General features: G+C 34.8%; 1 protein-coding gene and 1 long non-coding RNA gene across 2 annotated transcripts in view; one reads left to right on the forward strand and one right to left on the reverse strand.

Annotated features, from left to right (window-relative positions):
* Positions 1-9,601, reverse strand: part of LOC140887228 (uncharacterized) — a 65,364-nt gene extending 55,763 nt beyond the window's left edge. The window contains exon 1 of the long non-coding RNA XR_012151767.1: positions 9,589-9,601. This is a non-coding gene — a long non-coding RNA (uncharacterized lncRNA). The remainder of the gene's footprint in view (positions 1-9,588) is intronic.
* Positions 9,602-10,827: 1,226 nt separating this feature from the next.
* LOC140891880 (gibberellin 20 oxidase 2-like) lies at positions 10,828-13,653 on the forward strand. Its single transcript, XM_073300552.1, has 3 exons — positions 10,828-11,577; positions 11,832-12,153; positions 13,216-13,653. The coding sequence occupies exons 1-3, from the start codon at positions 10,901-10,903 to the stop codon at positions 13,489-13,491; spliced, it is 1,275 nt and encodes a 424-aa protein (XP_073156653.1). The 5' UTR covers positions 10,828-10,900; the 3' UTR covers positions 13,492-13,653.
* The last annotated feature ends 1,650 nt before the right edge of the window (positions 13,654-15,303 follow it).

The following is a 15,303-nucleotide window of genomic DNA, read 5'->3' on the forward strand; positions in this document are numbered from 1 at the left end:
TCAATGATGAGTTATTTACTTAAGATTGATTTCGAGGATAAAATTTCTTAAATGGGGTAGAATGTAGTAACCCAGTTCCATTATACAAGATTAATTTGACTAAACATGTTTAGAATCAATAAAAAATTATTAAGAGATTTTTATATGATTAAACGGACCAAGAAATCAGATCTAGAATGTCCAAAAATGGTCAGAGGGAAAAATTGGGATCGGGTAGTTCGGATGGTCCGAACTACAAAGCCTTAAGGGATCGGATGGTCTTAAGTGTTCGGATGAGGCGATGGAGTTCGGAAGCTCTGAAGAGTTCGGATCATCCGAACCAGAGATTGGAGCGTCCGAACTAGTTAGGCCATGCGCACTAGTGAGGTGTCATCACTGTTTGGACATACAGGAGTTCGGAACGTCCGAAGGTGAGTTTGGAGCATCCAAACGGTGCATGCTACAACGTGGCTTGCATGCGAGATTGGATCATCCGAAGTAGGCGATCGGATCATCCGATCTCCGCCTATAAATAATGGCTCCGAGATCACATTTTGTACACCAAATTAAAAGCAAATCCTCTCATTTCTTGTGGAGTTTTGGAGCTTTCCATCCTTCTTTGGCATGGCCCGGGCATTGGCGAGGTGCTCCGAAGTTATAGCGGAGTAGTGCCCAAGTTCTGGGGGCTTTTGACAGCAAAGGGCTTACGACGGACGGAGGTATACTCCTATAAATAATTTGGAAGTATCTATTAGTTTAGTTAAGACTTTTAGATGATGATTAGTGATGTAGTAATCTCATGATTATAGGCTTGGACAGTAGAGAAGGAGTTTCCTATCTGTTGAATATTTGAGGTACAGAAGTACTTTCGAGATACCCTTACTGATTATGCATGTATTATGTGTTGCTTTGATTATATGACATGATTTTATCTGCATATATTATGACATGTTATTATGTTGCATGCATGATCATATTGAGCTTGTAACCTTGAGATAGTCATTAGTAAGGTTCTCACCCTACATGTAATGGATGGTTGGACACGTGGACTCGTTATCAGATCACTTACATCCACATTGGCTATATGAGCCACCTTCTGGTGTGACGACACATAGTGCTATATACTTGGGCCCGAGTCATTGAGCAAGATTTCTTGACCTTGTCTCTTGGTACCCGTACATTTGCATTCATGCTCAAATAATATTTGTATACTCATACTCTCGTGCTGAGCATTTTATGCTCACGTCCTCGTAGTGTTTTGGACATCCTATTCCATGGGACAAGTCTCAGACTTGATGGAGCATTAGGCTCAGGGAGACCGTAGTTGCAAGTTGGCAGCCATGGTGGAGTTGGTTCCAGTTGAGGGTTTTTAGTATCTGGTTTATTTGGTTTCGATTTGGTTGTATAAACTTTATACCCTCAGATTTCTTTTTCTTGGGTTTGTATAACTAGCTTGTTTTCTGCTGTTTATTTTTTATTTTGATTTATTAAGTTAATTGCATGCCTAAGCTCTTGATTAGTAGATGATCACGGTGCGGGTCACTACATTGACAAAGCTCCATAGTCACATGTTCCCACTTCCATTTGGGAATCTCTATATTCTGCAGTACCACCTGGTCGCTATGCTCGGCCTTGAATTACTGATATAAAAGGCATCTAGAAACAAACTGATACACACTTCTCTTCATTCCTTTCCACCAGAATCTAGATCGCAAGTCCTTATACCTCTTCATGCTCCCAGGGTGAACTGTAAGGTTGTGGGCGTGTGATAAAATATCATTATGCAGTTCATCATCATCAGGAACTACCACTCAATTAGATAAGCACAATAATCCATTCGATGGGTAATGAAATCTAGATGTATTCCCTGCATTGACTAAACGTGCCAATCTCTGTGTCTTAACATCAGACATCTGAGCATCTCTAATCCGAGAGTACAAGGCTATCTAAACTAGAAGGGGATACAATCGAATTCCATTAGTTTTTTTCTTGTGTTTGAAGATAGAACCCAAAGAACAACATTCTTGAATCATGTTAGAGATATCACTAGTCTGAAGAGCAGAGAGTCTAACATATCAACTCAAGGCATCAGTAGTGAGATTGGCGGAACCTGGATGATATTTGATTTCACAGTCGTAATCCTTCAGAAGATCCATCCAGCGTCGCTGTCTCAAATTCAACCCAACTTGAGTTAATTTATACTTCAAGCTCTTGTGATCAGTGAATATCTCAAACCTCTCGCTATACAAGTAATGTATCCAGATCTTGAGTGCAAAGATAATGGCGGCCAACTCAAGATCATGTACTGGATAATTCAACTCGTGCGTTTTCAATTTTCGAGAGGCATAGGCTATCACATGATCATGTTGCATCATAACACATCTTAGCCTCTATCCAGAGGCATCAATGTAAATCGTATAGCCTCCTGATCCAGATGGTAGAGCAAGAACATGTGTATTTGTGTGACATTTAAGAATCTCTTTAAATGATTTCTCACATTCAGAAGACCAAGAAAAAGAAACATCATTCCGGGTAAGCTGTGTTAAAGGTCTGGCTAACTGGGCAAAATTTTCAATAAACCAACGGTAATATCCAGCTAGATCCATGAAACTATGGATCTCAGCTACTGTCGTAGGTCATTCAAAATTCATCACTTCCTCAACCTTACTAGGATCTACCGCTATTCCTTCTCTAGATATAACGTGACCAAGAAACATGACTCGATCCATCCAGAATTCACATTTGATCAGTTTACCATACGATTTCTTTTCCCGTAATGTCTGCAAGAAAATTCTCAAATGTTGTGTGTGCTCATCCCTATCATGTAAATATACCATAATGTCATCAATAAAGACAATTACAAATTTATCCAGGTAATCTCGGAACACAAGATTCATCAGATCCATAAAGACTGCATGTTCATTCGTCAGTTCGAATGGAATCACCAGGAATTCATAATGTCCATACTTGGTACGAAAAGGAGTCTTAGGAATATCTGAGTCGTGAACACTCAACTGGTGTTATTCCGATCTCAGATCAATCTTAGAGTATACAGAAGTACCCTGTAGTTTATCAAACTGGTCATCAATGTGTGGCAATGGGTACTTGTTCTTGATGGTGATGCGATTCAACTATCGTTAATCAATACACAACCACATCAATCCATCTTTATTTTTCACAAAGAGGACTGGTGCTCCTCAAGGACAAACACTCGGGCGAATATATCTCTTATCCAACAAATCCTATAATTATTGTTTCAACTCCCGCATCTCAGACGGAGATAGACGATACGGTGATCCGAATATCATAGATGTTCTTGTAAATAAATCAATGCCAAATTCGACCTCATGTACCAGAGGAAAACCAGGAATCTAATTTGGAAAAACATCAGGAAATTGGCTGACTATTGGTATATGCTCAATACCATGACTACTCTTGTTAGTATCAGTAGCATATATGAGATAGTCTTTCCCGCCTGACCCTAAGGCACGACATGCCTTCAGATCTGACACAAGTGACATCGGGGGTTGCACTCCCTCACCATAAAAATACCAACTGTCACCCTCATCTGGATGAAACTAAACCAGTATTTGGTAACAATATACAGTAGTAGCATGATATACTGTCAGCACATCTATTCCCAAGATACAATCAAAATCTAACTTGCTAAGATCATCAGATTCACTGTCAAGAAATGACCCTCAGATTCTAACAAACATCCCATCATTAGATGTTTCGTTATCATCTCCTGGACCATAGTAGTAGATACAACTAAGTCAAGATCTAGGGATAGATAGGGAAATTTATACTTCTTAACAAAACGTCTAGAGATGAATCAATGTGATGCACCAGTATCATTCAAGACAAGTGCATGTATGCCACATAATAAGAAAGTACCTTCTAGCATACAGTCACTTTAAGCATTCGCTGGTCCTGACTGAGAGCAAACATCTGCCCTTGGGTCCGAGGTCGCAGGGTAGAAGTACTCGAAGGTATTGGCGAATGCCCTTTCTCGCCGCAAATAAAACAAGCTCCAGATTCCCTATAGCATTCCTCAACCGGATGCTTCCTGCCATAGTGATCACATCATCCTTCCTTCTTCTTCATATTTTTCCCATACTGGAAAAATTCTCGAGATCTAGAAAAAGCAAAATTCGAAGTAGAATTAGAACCTTGCTTCTTGAATGATTGTGAGCGGGGGGTCCAAGTGATTTACTAGGTTGAGAAGTCATTAGAGCCTTTGAATGCCTCACATTGTTCTCTACCTGGAGACAATGATTAACCAGAGTCTCATAGGATGTCAGATCATCACATATCATGATCCGATCAAAGATCTCTTGGTTAAGCCCTTGCAAGAACAGATCATATTTGGATTCATCACTTGAGTTAATATGAAGATAGAACGACAACAAGTCTATGAACCTCTACTGGTATTCGTCGATAGTCATCTAGCCTTGCTTCAAAGTCAGGAGTTCCATAGATCGTTCCTGACAAAAAGTTGGAGAAAAGTATAATTTTCTAAAATGCTAACGAAAGTCTTCCCATGTTACCTGGCCTTTTTCTGTAGGTACCTGGGAAGACTTTGCTTTCCACCATTTGTTAGCTCACCTTTCTAACGAGAATTCGATCACTTCCATAATTTGTTCCTCGATGCAATCGAAAGCTTGAAAACTACTTTCTATCATGTCCAACCAATCATCAGCAACCTCAGGGTTCTCACCTCTCACCAAGGGTTTTGGCCCAACCTGCAATAATTTGTGCATTGTGTAACAACATCGACCCTTCTGATGATGATGGTGTCTGTGGGGATGTCCCTATGCATCTCAATCTTCAACATGACCTATCTCATGATGTCCTTCTCCTTGCCCGGCCATTATGCCGCAAGGGTTATAATCTATTAAATCCCAACTCATCATACTAAATCTCAAATGAACAATTTGCATGCTCTGATACAATAAATGTAGTGACCCGCCCAGATCACCTACTAACTTACAGTCTTAAGCATGTCATTATATTAATATAAAAATATTAATTAAACTTAGCAGAGTTTATTGCGGAAAATTTTAAAATGTGAGAACCCCAATATTTGAAGCTTGCCCTCCAAGAAAAAAAATCAAATTTGAGGCACAATCTCTCAAACCCGGAAGCTGTATTCTTTCCATTGTTAAGGCATGTGATGGCCGAAAATGTGTATACAAAAATCAGCACATATTTAAAGAATAAATCAAGACATAAACAATGCAGATTTTACTACATTATTGAATGAAATCAAGGCTGATTTCATTCACAAATTAGGCTGCAGATTTGCCCCCCATCAGCCTCTTATTCACGTCCAAATTCTGCACACCAAATAAAGCCATCAACTTGCACTCCCAAATTTCGAAACCAAGGCTACTGTTTTTCTGAAACTCTCAAGGCATCACTCTGCCCAAGTTTTAGCCATCCACCGATGAATCAATAGCTTCGTCTCATTTATTTTTGAGAACAATAATGGTAAGTGGGCTTACATATGCTTTAAAATGTTATGTAATGCTTTAAAATCTGATCGTACACCATCTCATTCATGTTTGATATGTATAAATTTGTTCTATTCTATATGGCACCTTTCATATGCTTTCAGATTTCATAAATGGACTTGTCTGCACTTTGAACAATAATCATTCAGTTTTGCAATCCATTGTACATTATGTATTTCGAGTCCTCTAATTTGTATATGTTCAGCAACTATTTTATTCGTTTGTTATGCTTTGAATCCTCGAAACAACAATGTTATGATTTGACTTTGAAATGGAGAAAAATATGATATGTTATGGCCCTGTACGATGGGTATAAAATCGTACTTATGGCCCTGTACGATGGGTATAAAATCGTACTTATGGCCCCCTTCGGTGGGTATAAAACCTAAACAATGGTCTCGACCTTTAGATGAGTAACATATAGAGGACATAAAACAAACTATGAATAATGAAATGAAGTTTCAGTGCCTTCTATATATATATGTTTTGTTTCTGGTGTGATTTGATTCTTTGATTTTAATTATGTTCTGTCATGTTTTTACTCATGTCGTGACACGTCCTGAGACATGTCATATATATAATCTTATTTATATGTATATTTATATCATGTTCAGCAAGATGACTTACAGTATTATATATTAACATTCTTTTATCACTTCCGACATTTTCCATGCTCCGTTCGAACATTTTTTATGTTCTGTCTTGACTCATGTCATGACATTCTCTGAGACACGTCACATCCAGAACCATTCTTGTGTATATATGTTATATTATTTTGGTGTACGAACATCTCCCATTTGCTGAGTGTTTTCTAAAACACTCACCCCTTACTTTATTCCCTAGATAGGGATGAACATCAATTCGAAGAGATCGAACAAGACATGTTTTGGGGTTGGTGACCAAGTTTTCAAGACAAGAAGTTTTCTGGATTTGTCTTTAGTTGTTTTCCCTTATGTGATCGCTTCCATATTCTTATTTTGAGTTGTAAAAGACATTTCTGTTTTATGTAATAGACTGACTTAATGGTCTTTGGATGAACTACGAGGCTTATTGTTGCAACATTAAATTGTTTAACAATTTCGGTCTTGGTCTCGGGGCGTGACATAAAAACCAACTAATTACAAGATAAATCAGAGGAATACAAGCGATATTATAAACCCAAGTGTATTCACCCAAAATATATACAAATGAAACTGATTGTAGCAAGTAACTCCTGGCATCTCCAGAACCTGCAACTAACCTTGCTTTGATCCAACCGCTTCGTTCTGCTTGAGACATGTCCCGTAGAATGGGGTGTCCATGATAATACTAAGAACGTGAGTGAATAACGCCCAGTACGTAAATATGAGTATACGAAACTTAATATGATGCATGCAACGTGATATGACTGGGGTGACTGGTCAACTACCAAGTCCTGCTCAGACTAGGTGCCAATGAGTATGCAGAATCATCTAGGACTCTGACCACTAGGTAGCTCACACACTCGCCTAGATCACCATAGTATCAGTCTTTGCTCCGTGCTGTAACTCCCGGTGTCAGACAATATAATCAGGTGTATGGCTGAGCGACCCTATGAGAAAGGCTATCTCGAAGAAGATACGGCTCAACGTGTATGTGCACATGCAAGATATAATTAAAGAAGTAAAACATGTATCATGGCAAATAAATACAAAACATAAGTATGCATAATAAGCTGCCCTTAGTTAGTACTTATGTACCTCTAGTAATAGATCAAGCTTAGGAGAGTCTAGATTCCAAGCCTACAGTCAAGTATTCATCATATCATTAAACATGTTCTAAAAGTTTTAACTAAATTAACATATACTCCTATACTTTAAATAGGATTCTCGGACCATACCTTCGTCCGTCGTTAGTCCGCTGATATCGATAACCTAGTTTCTACTCTCAACTGGATGCTATTTCATAAGCATCTCACTTATATCTTCGGGCCCTAAAGTATAGAGTGAATTAGGAAAGGAAATTGTTGAATTATGCTCTGAAATGTCATCTAAAGTCCCATATTTATAGACGAAGATCGAAAGCATTGAACTAGAGTTCGGACCTTTCGAACTCTGCATGCTTGCCACTTTTCCGAACGCCAGAGTTCGGAAATTTTGATCATGAATTTGGTGGTTCCGAACTCTCGTGCTTTTACACGCGTCCAGTTTCATTGCTTAGTCATCATGTCATGTCATCGGATGCTCCGATCTGGCACTTCGGATGGTCCGAATTGCACCACGTGTCAATTTAATTTGCGAATACTCAGGGACAACTTGGCTGAAGGGGTTCGAAGATTCTGATCTCTAGTTCGGACCTTCCAAACTGATCTCTTATTTCCGAAGTTGACCATGTTGACTTCGTTGCTTTCGAAATATATGAAGTTCGGATCTTCCAAACTGTCCGAAGTCCAATTTTTTACTTTTGTTTTGATTGGTCTTGTTAATTCCTTGTTTATTTAGTTAGTAACCCTTAATCATCTTTACTATTTTAATACTTAAAACACGGTATGAGTTACTACATGGGATATCGATAATGCTTATAAAATAATGTTCACGGAGATAAAATGAGAGATATCCTCAAATTGTTTGAAATTACACTTTTCTTCATATAATTTACATATTTTTCATTTTTCATTTTTCCTATTACTAATACATTCACTTATTTTATATCTTTCTCCAATTAGATTTTAATTAACTCTAGGAGCCGGCACATGCGTCCTTTACCTTATCAATTTTAGATATCAAATAACCAATATCAAATGTCACGTCAACATTCCAACAAATCGAACTTAAATTAGAAAAAAAATGTGTAAGTTAGTTTAGAAAGATCATAATTAAATTTACCAACAACATGATAAAAATGAAAAACATGTACTTTAGGTCCAAAAATGTTAAAATGTATTTCCCCCTAAAAAAAATCATAAATCATTGAAAGAATGAAAGTTTTACAAAAGCGAATCATATATGTTTTCGACAAATCTTGCTTTTGTAACGTACGTTTCTGGGATAGAGATCTCTCTGTGTCTAAATTCATTGTACTCGTGCTAGGATATGAATGCGCTTTTTACCAGCTATTCGTGGGGGTCATGATACGTAGCCACATATTTTTGTTTGAAATTAAATTATTTATCACTAACCTTTTGTCAAGAAAAGTCAATTTTACTTATATATTCGCCACATGATAAAGATAAAAATCTTTGAATATCTGAGAGATAATTGAAGATTTTTGTAAAAAGAGTATGTAGTACGTGTAAAAACGTAATTGAGTTTTTTTTAATAAATAATAATAATAAGGGTCCCTAATAATAATAATAAATTACTTGAATGAAGAGAAATTAATCTTTCAAAATATATTCATTATTTGAAAATGAGTTTTATATAAGAAAACATTTTAGTGTCATGAACAGTTTTTGTATTATCATATATATTACTAATAATGCATAACATTACTAATTAACTATAGCTAGAATAAAAGGTAAATAGAGTAAATTATAAAACTGCATCAAAGGAAATAGGAAGAGTGCAAACATATAGTATGATATTACTTTGAAGACACCTTCACAAGGATGTTTCGCTTGCTACTACACGATTTAATCATTTAGGAAAAATTGTATTATCAAATTGTATTTTTCAGTTCTGTATGTGTGTCATTTATAGTTTTGATTTTTTGCGTTGTAAAATTTTAGTTTTAATATGATATCATTGAAAATTTTGAAAATCTTAGCTATTTTTTTCCACAAGAGTGTTAATGTGATAGTATAATGTTTACATATCAACGCCACATCAGAATGCACGTTCCAACAAGGACATGTTATTGCAAAAAAAAAAAAAACAAAAAAGAAGATGAATAAACAAATTAAATTTGAAATTTGAAAATATAGAGCGCCAATATATGTATACAAAATATCAAATACAAAATATCAAATACGTATGGCCAAAACTGTCAATATTTTCCCCATCGTTTACTAAGTTAATAATTTTTTTTTATTGTAATTCTAATTAACACAATAATTATTTTAAACTTCATTGTAATTTTATATATTTATATATATAAAATATATAATAGTTGAGCTCCTTATAGAAGGGATACCGACTTTTCTTTCAAAATTGTCCTCATGTACTAACAAATATGTGAATTTGATTCTATTTGTATATATTTTCCTTATTTTTTTCAACTAATTAAAAATTATAGATATATAATATATATATATAATATAATAGTTGAGCCCCTTAGAAAAAGGACACCAACTTTTTCCAAAATTGTAGCATGTACTAATAAATATGTAAATTTGATTCTATTTGTATATATTTTCCTTATTTTTTTCAACTAACAATTATAGATAAGATAAATAACTTTTAAATTTATGTATATATTACTTTAGAAATTAAAAAAACCCATAATTATATTATTTCTATATAACATATTATGATAAATATATTATATTATTTTATACACATGCATGCATCGCTTGTGTGCGATTAAATATATGGGAAATAATTTTTTTGTTTAATTAATTTGTATATTTTTGGGTTTTGGTTGATTAGCTTTTCGAAGTTTGGTTTTTGGACACTATATTTTAATTTTTAATTATTTTTGTCCAATTGCTAACAAAACAGCTTGACATGTCAATATTTTCCAAATCCACGTCATCATTTTTCTGTGTCAAGCCAGTATTTTTCGGTGTCACATCAGCATATAAACCAAAGTAACAGCTAGAAAATTAAATGTTAGTGTACCAATTCCAAACGTTGAAAACTAAATAGACCAAAACCTAAAATTTAACAAGTTAGTGAAGAAAAAAAAAACTATTTTCCATATGAGTAGATTTCTTTTGAGACAGACGGGTCAACCTTGCCCTTATTTACAAGAAAAAAATAATATTTTTGGGATAAAAATAATAATTTTTCATTGGTGATCCAACTAAGAGATTTGTCTCATAAAATTTACCGACAGTCTCACATAAATTTTTGTGTTTATATATATATATATATATATATATATATATATGTGTGTGTGTGTGTGTGTGTGTGTGTGTGTGAACGTGTGTGTGTGAGAGAGAGATTTGATCTTTTGAGCACCCATAGTGACCGGCTGATGTGGCGTCTCGTAAATCCAATAGGTCAATGTCACATTAACCGGTGCTCACAAACATACACAACATTTAAGATTTTAAGATGATTAATTTTGAAAACATGTGTAATAATATAATGATGGTTGATCTGATTAGTAAAATTTCATTAAAAACGAGACCGAAGATGTAGCATTGTTGAAAGTTGAAATAGTTATTCAAAGAAAGAAGACTATGGTAGTGTTTGGGATTATTTTTAGGAAAAAAGATTCCTAGAACTAGTCCCAAACACTACCCCTCAATACAGAAAAACGTAGAGGAAGAAGATGAAGGAAAAATGGATATATATTATTTGTATTGCATGAATGATGCAGAGTGTAAAAATATCGGTGGCAACCCTAATTATCTTCTTCCAACCCCATCATCAATAATTTTCCTCTCTATAAATTCACTCTTTCTCTGCAAGTCTCCAGCCCTTATAATGGACTCAACTCCCGACCTTCATCCCACATCGGAGAAACATAAAGAAAGTAGGGCTCTTGTTTTCGACACCTCTCTCATTGAAAAACAAGAAAACTTGCCCTCACAATTCCTATGGCCCCATGAAGACTTAGCCTATGAATCTGAAGATGAATTCAATGAGCCACCAGTAGATTTAAGGGGCTTCTTTAATGGTGACCAAGAAGCTGTAAATCTTGCTGCAAAGCAAATTAGGCTCGCTTGTTTGAACCATGGATTCTTCCATGTCATCAATCATGGCGTCGCTGCCACCACGATTCAGGCCGTTTACGAGCATTTGGATGCTTTTTTTAGGCTTCCTCTCAGGAAGAAGCTTGCTTTGAAGAGAAAACCGGGTAATCTTTGCGGGTATTCGGGTGCGCACGCGGATCGGTTTTCGTCCAAGTTGCCGTGGAAGGAGACATTGTCCTTCACTTATGAGCATGAGAATGAGCATGGACTTGATGTGGTTAACTACATCAAATCCATCATGGGGGAAGAATTTGAAGAAGCAGGGTGAGATTTTAATAATAATAAAAAAAAAATCAATTTTCCTATTTCGTCCACTTGGTTCATTAAATGAAGCTCAAGTATATTCTAAGAACAAAATTAGTTAAACCATAACTTCAACGTCATAATGCTCGATGAATCATGGGATTAATTGAGATTTTCCCATCTCTGTATTAATGATATTATATAATTAGTTTCCATATGTCTCATTTCAATAATGTTTAAATGGCTGTCCATATCTCTAATTTTGGCTTCTTTAGGTATGCTTATCAAACATATTGTGAGGCAATGAAAAACCTGTCATTCATCATCTTTGAGCTCTTGGCAATTAGCTTGGGAGTCGATCGGTTCCATTACCGCGATTTTTTTGGAGACGGTACCTCACTAATGAGAGGAAATAACTATCCACCTTGCAAAGAAGCCGGTCTCACTTTAGGCACTGGACCTCATTCTGATCCAAATTCCTTGACCATACTTCATCAAGATCAAGTTGGAGGGCTCGAAATCTTTTCGAACAACAAATGGGTAGCGATTAGGCCTCGCCATGATGCTTTTGTTGTTAATCTTGGTGACACATTTGTGGTATGTATATATATATATATACATGAATATTCAATATTTTATCATGATCTTTTTTGTTGCTTTCTTTTTTTTTTCCTGAGCACGATTACCATCGGTGTATAATTATGTCGCTAATTGGTCTGAAAATCGAATATATTGTTGCATGAAGGAGCAATGCTTGGGAGAGGATTTACGGGTACGTATAGATGACCAGGATATGATCATGACTAATTGATTACATCCAAATTAAGGGCATATTTGCTGAGAAAATTTTTGGATAGATAGTGATATGAAGGGAAATGAGTATTGAATAAATGATATAAAAAATGAAACAGATGATTTCGTGAAAATGTTTGCAGTGTGGCTTTGAGGTAAGCGAAAATGACACAATATCTACCATTAATTTGCTGGGATATGTGTTAATTACAATGCGTCTGATTTCATATATTTGAGTGAAGATTCAAGATCAATTATTGGTTTTTTTTTTCCCACCCCTTATAGAGAAATTCTTTAGTGCATTGAGGGTGGTGCTTACTTTAATTTGGTAACTTATATCAATGCAATAAAGTCAAGAGAAAAATCCAAGATTCGACTACCAGTCTCCCCCATTTATATATATGCTAACAGCTTCTACTTGAAAATTCATTACAAGATCATTAATTCTTATTTATATATACTATACTTTTCATCACCTTGAAGTATTTTTAATGAAAAAAAAAAAGATAAAATCGCGTTTGAAAATTCTGTAAATTCGTCGTTTTCGGATGAAAAAACGTGCCTCCTGGTGCTGAAAAATTGATATTGTAGAGCCATTATTACACTAACGTACATGGCCACACGAGCACATATGCACTAATGAATACAAGTAGTACTTACTACATGATAGCTAGCGAGGCGCTGAGCCTAATGTGTTTGATTTAATTAATTTGTACAATTAATGTACGTATAATATTTAACACAATCTATAGAAATTAATTGAACATGGCCTGGCTAGCCCGATCTTTTAATGTTAGTGATCAAGTTGAAACTATATCGATCGATGGATCGACTAATCTTGATCATATATATATATATACATCGCAGGCGTTGTCGAACGGAAAATACAAGAGTTGCCTTCATAGGGCAGTGGTGAACAAGGAAAAAGTGAGAAGATCATTGGTGTTTTTTGTGAACCCTAAAGAGGACAAAGTAGTGAGGCCCCCTGCTGGTCTTATACGCGGCGGCGATGAACCGAAGGAGTACCCGGATTTCACTTGGTCGGATTTGAGAGAGTTCACGCAGAACTACTACAGGGCTGATACTGACACTCTACACAACTTTGTTCAGTGGCTTCGTTCAGCAGAAGATGGGCAAGTTTAAAAATTTAACAGCCAACGATTATTAGCTTTCACTCCTTGTTGTTTGCTTAGCTAAGGTACTGATCATTCGGGCCATGTTTAAAATGTAGAAAGAACTCTTCAAAAGTTGATGTACGTAGAGTTTCTTTTACTTTAATAAATTAATATATATGTGGCTTAATCATGTCCTTTTTGTTTTTCTTTTGTGTAGACGTGTGTACTATCGTTACTAGTTACAATTGTGTTGATGTTGATTTCATTGAGTACCATTGTGGTTTACGGTCGTAGAGGCCTTCACGAATAAATAGAAAGATGGGCGTACTCTTTTTTTTTTTTTTTTTTGAATAAAGAAAGATGGGCGTACTTAGAGGGTGTTTGGCTAAGCTTATTAAAAAGAGCTTATAAGCTCTTAGAGCTTAAAAGTTGTTTTACGAGCTTATAAGCTGTTAGAACTTATTTTAAAAATAAGTTGTTAAAGTGTTTGGGTAAACTTATTTTAAATAACTTAAAGATGTTGATATGTTTGGTATTATAAGATCTTTTATTGTTAAAATTACCAAAAAAGGTATAATTCTATGAAAATAATATTTTGAGTTATACACATACGAAAATAGTTTTAGAATAAACCTATATTAAAAAAATAAAATTGTTTTAATATTTTATTTTTAGAAAAATTTATGTGATTTGTAATTTTTTTTAAAATAATATTTAATATTTAATAAGTGGAGGATAAGATAAAGATTTATTAAAATATTCAAGGATATTTTAGAGATATGAAATATTAAAATAAGATCTTTTTTAAAAAAGTACCTCCCCTTACTTTTTTAAAAACAGCTTATACGCTGTCAAACAGCTTATTTTGACAGCTTATAAGCTGTTTTTAAAAAATTTTACCAAACACATTTTCAGAGCTTAAAAGCTCTTTCAAACAGCTCTTTCAAACAGCTTATAAGCTGTTTGACTCTCTTAATTTGGTGTAGTTGATGAATCGTCATAGTGATTCTCTTTTTGACATTGTGGAAATTCGAGAAAGAAAATTTTAATTTTTGTCTATGTATGTTATTATTATATTGTTATATTACCACCATATATGTATCAAATCAACATCACATCATAAAGAGAAAAAGAAAAAAAAAAAAAAAAAGACACGAAAACAAGGCAAAAAACAAAGATGATTTTAAAATTAAAATTAGATAATATAAAACCATATTTGTAAATTAAGAACCAAATATATATATAACCAAAAATATAAGTTTTTCATGTGATTCTTCTGCGGTGAGGCTAAGAAATAGCAAAATATAATTTTGTTCCCACCTTTTCAATAATTCTCAATACCATCAAATATCATTTCTAAGTTCTAAAGATTCAAAATTTCACAACTCATCTCCACTTGTAATCTTCCGGCAGAAGAGAGAAATTCTCTTTATAATTTCCTCAATTCTCCGTCCCTCGTTAAGGGTCGTCTCAGCTCTTAAGTTCACTTCCCCAATATTAGATGTGTGTACATTAAGCTCTCTCGTCCCCATATTTCTTGTTTAGCATATTAATTCAATTAATCCAAAATTGTAAATCAATATGTATACGTACCATACCGGGATGGCCACGGATCCGGGGCCAGATAATTCGGATTCCAACTTGACCCAACATTGACTACAAGTAATTAATTTGGGTAGTGTTTTTTAATCTTAACTTGGTTTCGAGTTTTATCCAAACCCGCAGAGCACGGTTCCGATAATCCGACTCAAAAATCCCATTTTCAAAATTTTAATGAAGTTAAAAAAATCAGTACATTACACCAACATAAACAAGTCTTTTTATCTTTAGTAAGGTTACT

This window comes from Henckelia pumila, chromosome 3 (assembly GCF_033568475.1).
Source record: "Henckelia pumila isolate YLH828 chromosome 3, ASM3356847v2, whole genome shotgun sequence".
Taxonomy (NCBI): domain Eukaryota; kingdom Viridiplantae; phylum Streptophyta; class Magnoliopsida; order Lamiales; family Gesneriaceae; genus Henckelia; species Henckelia pumila.

What these genes read in the sequence shown, in the direction of transcription:
- LOC140891880 (XM_073300552.1), top strand. Translation starts at nt 10,901, where the DNA reads ATGGATATATATTATTTGTATTGCATGAATGATGCAGAGTGTAAAAAT. An exon ending in GAAGAATTTGAAGAAGCAGG is followed by an intron (nt 11,578 to 11,831) that starts GTGAGATTTTAA and finishes TGGCTTCTTTAG; the next exon opens with GTATGCTTATCAAACATATT. An exon ending in ATCTTGGTGACACATTTGTG is followed by an intron (nt 12,154 to 13,215) that starts GTATGTATATAT and finishes TATACATCGCAG; the next exon opens with GCGTTGTCGAACGGAAAATA.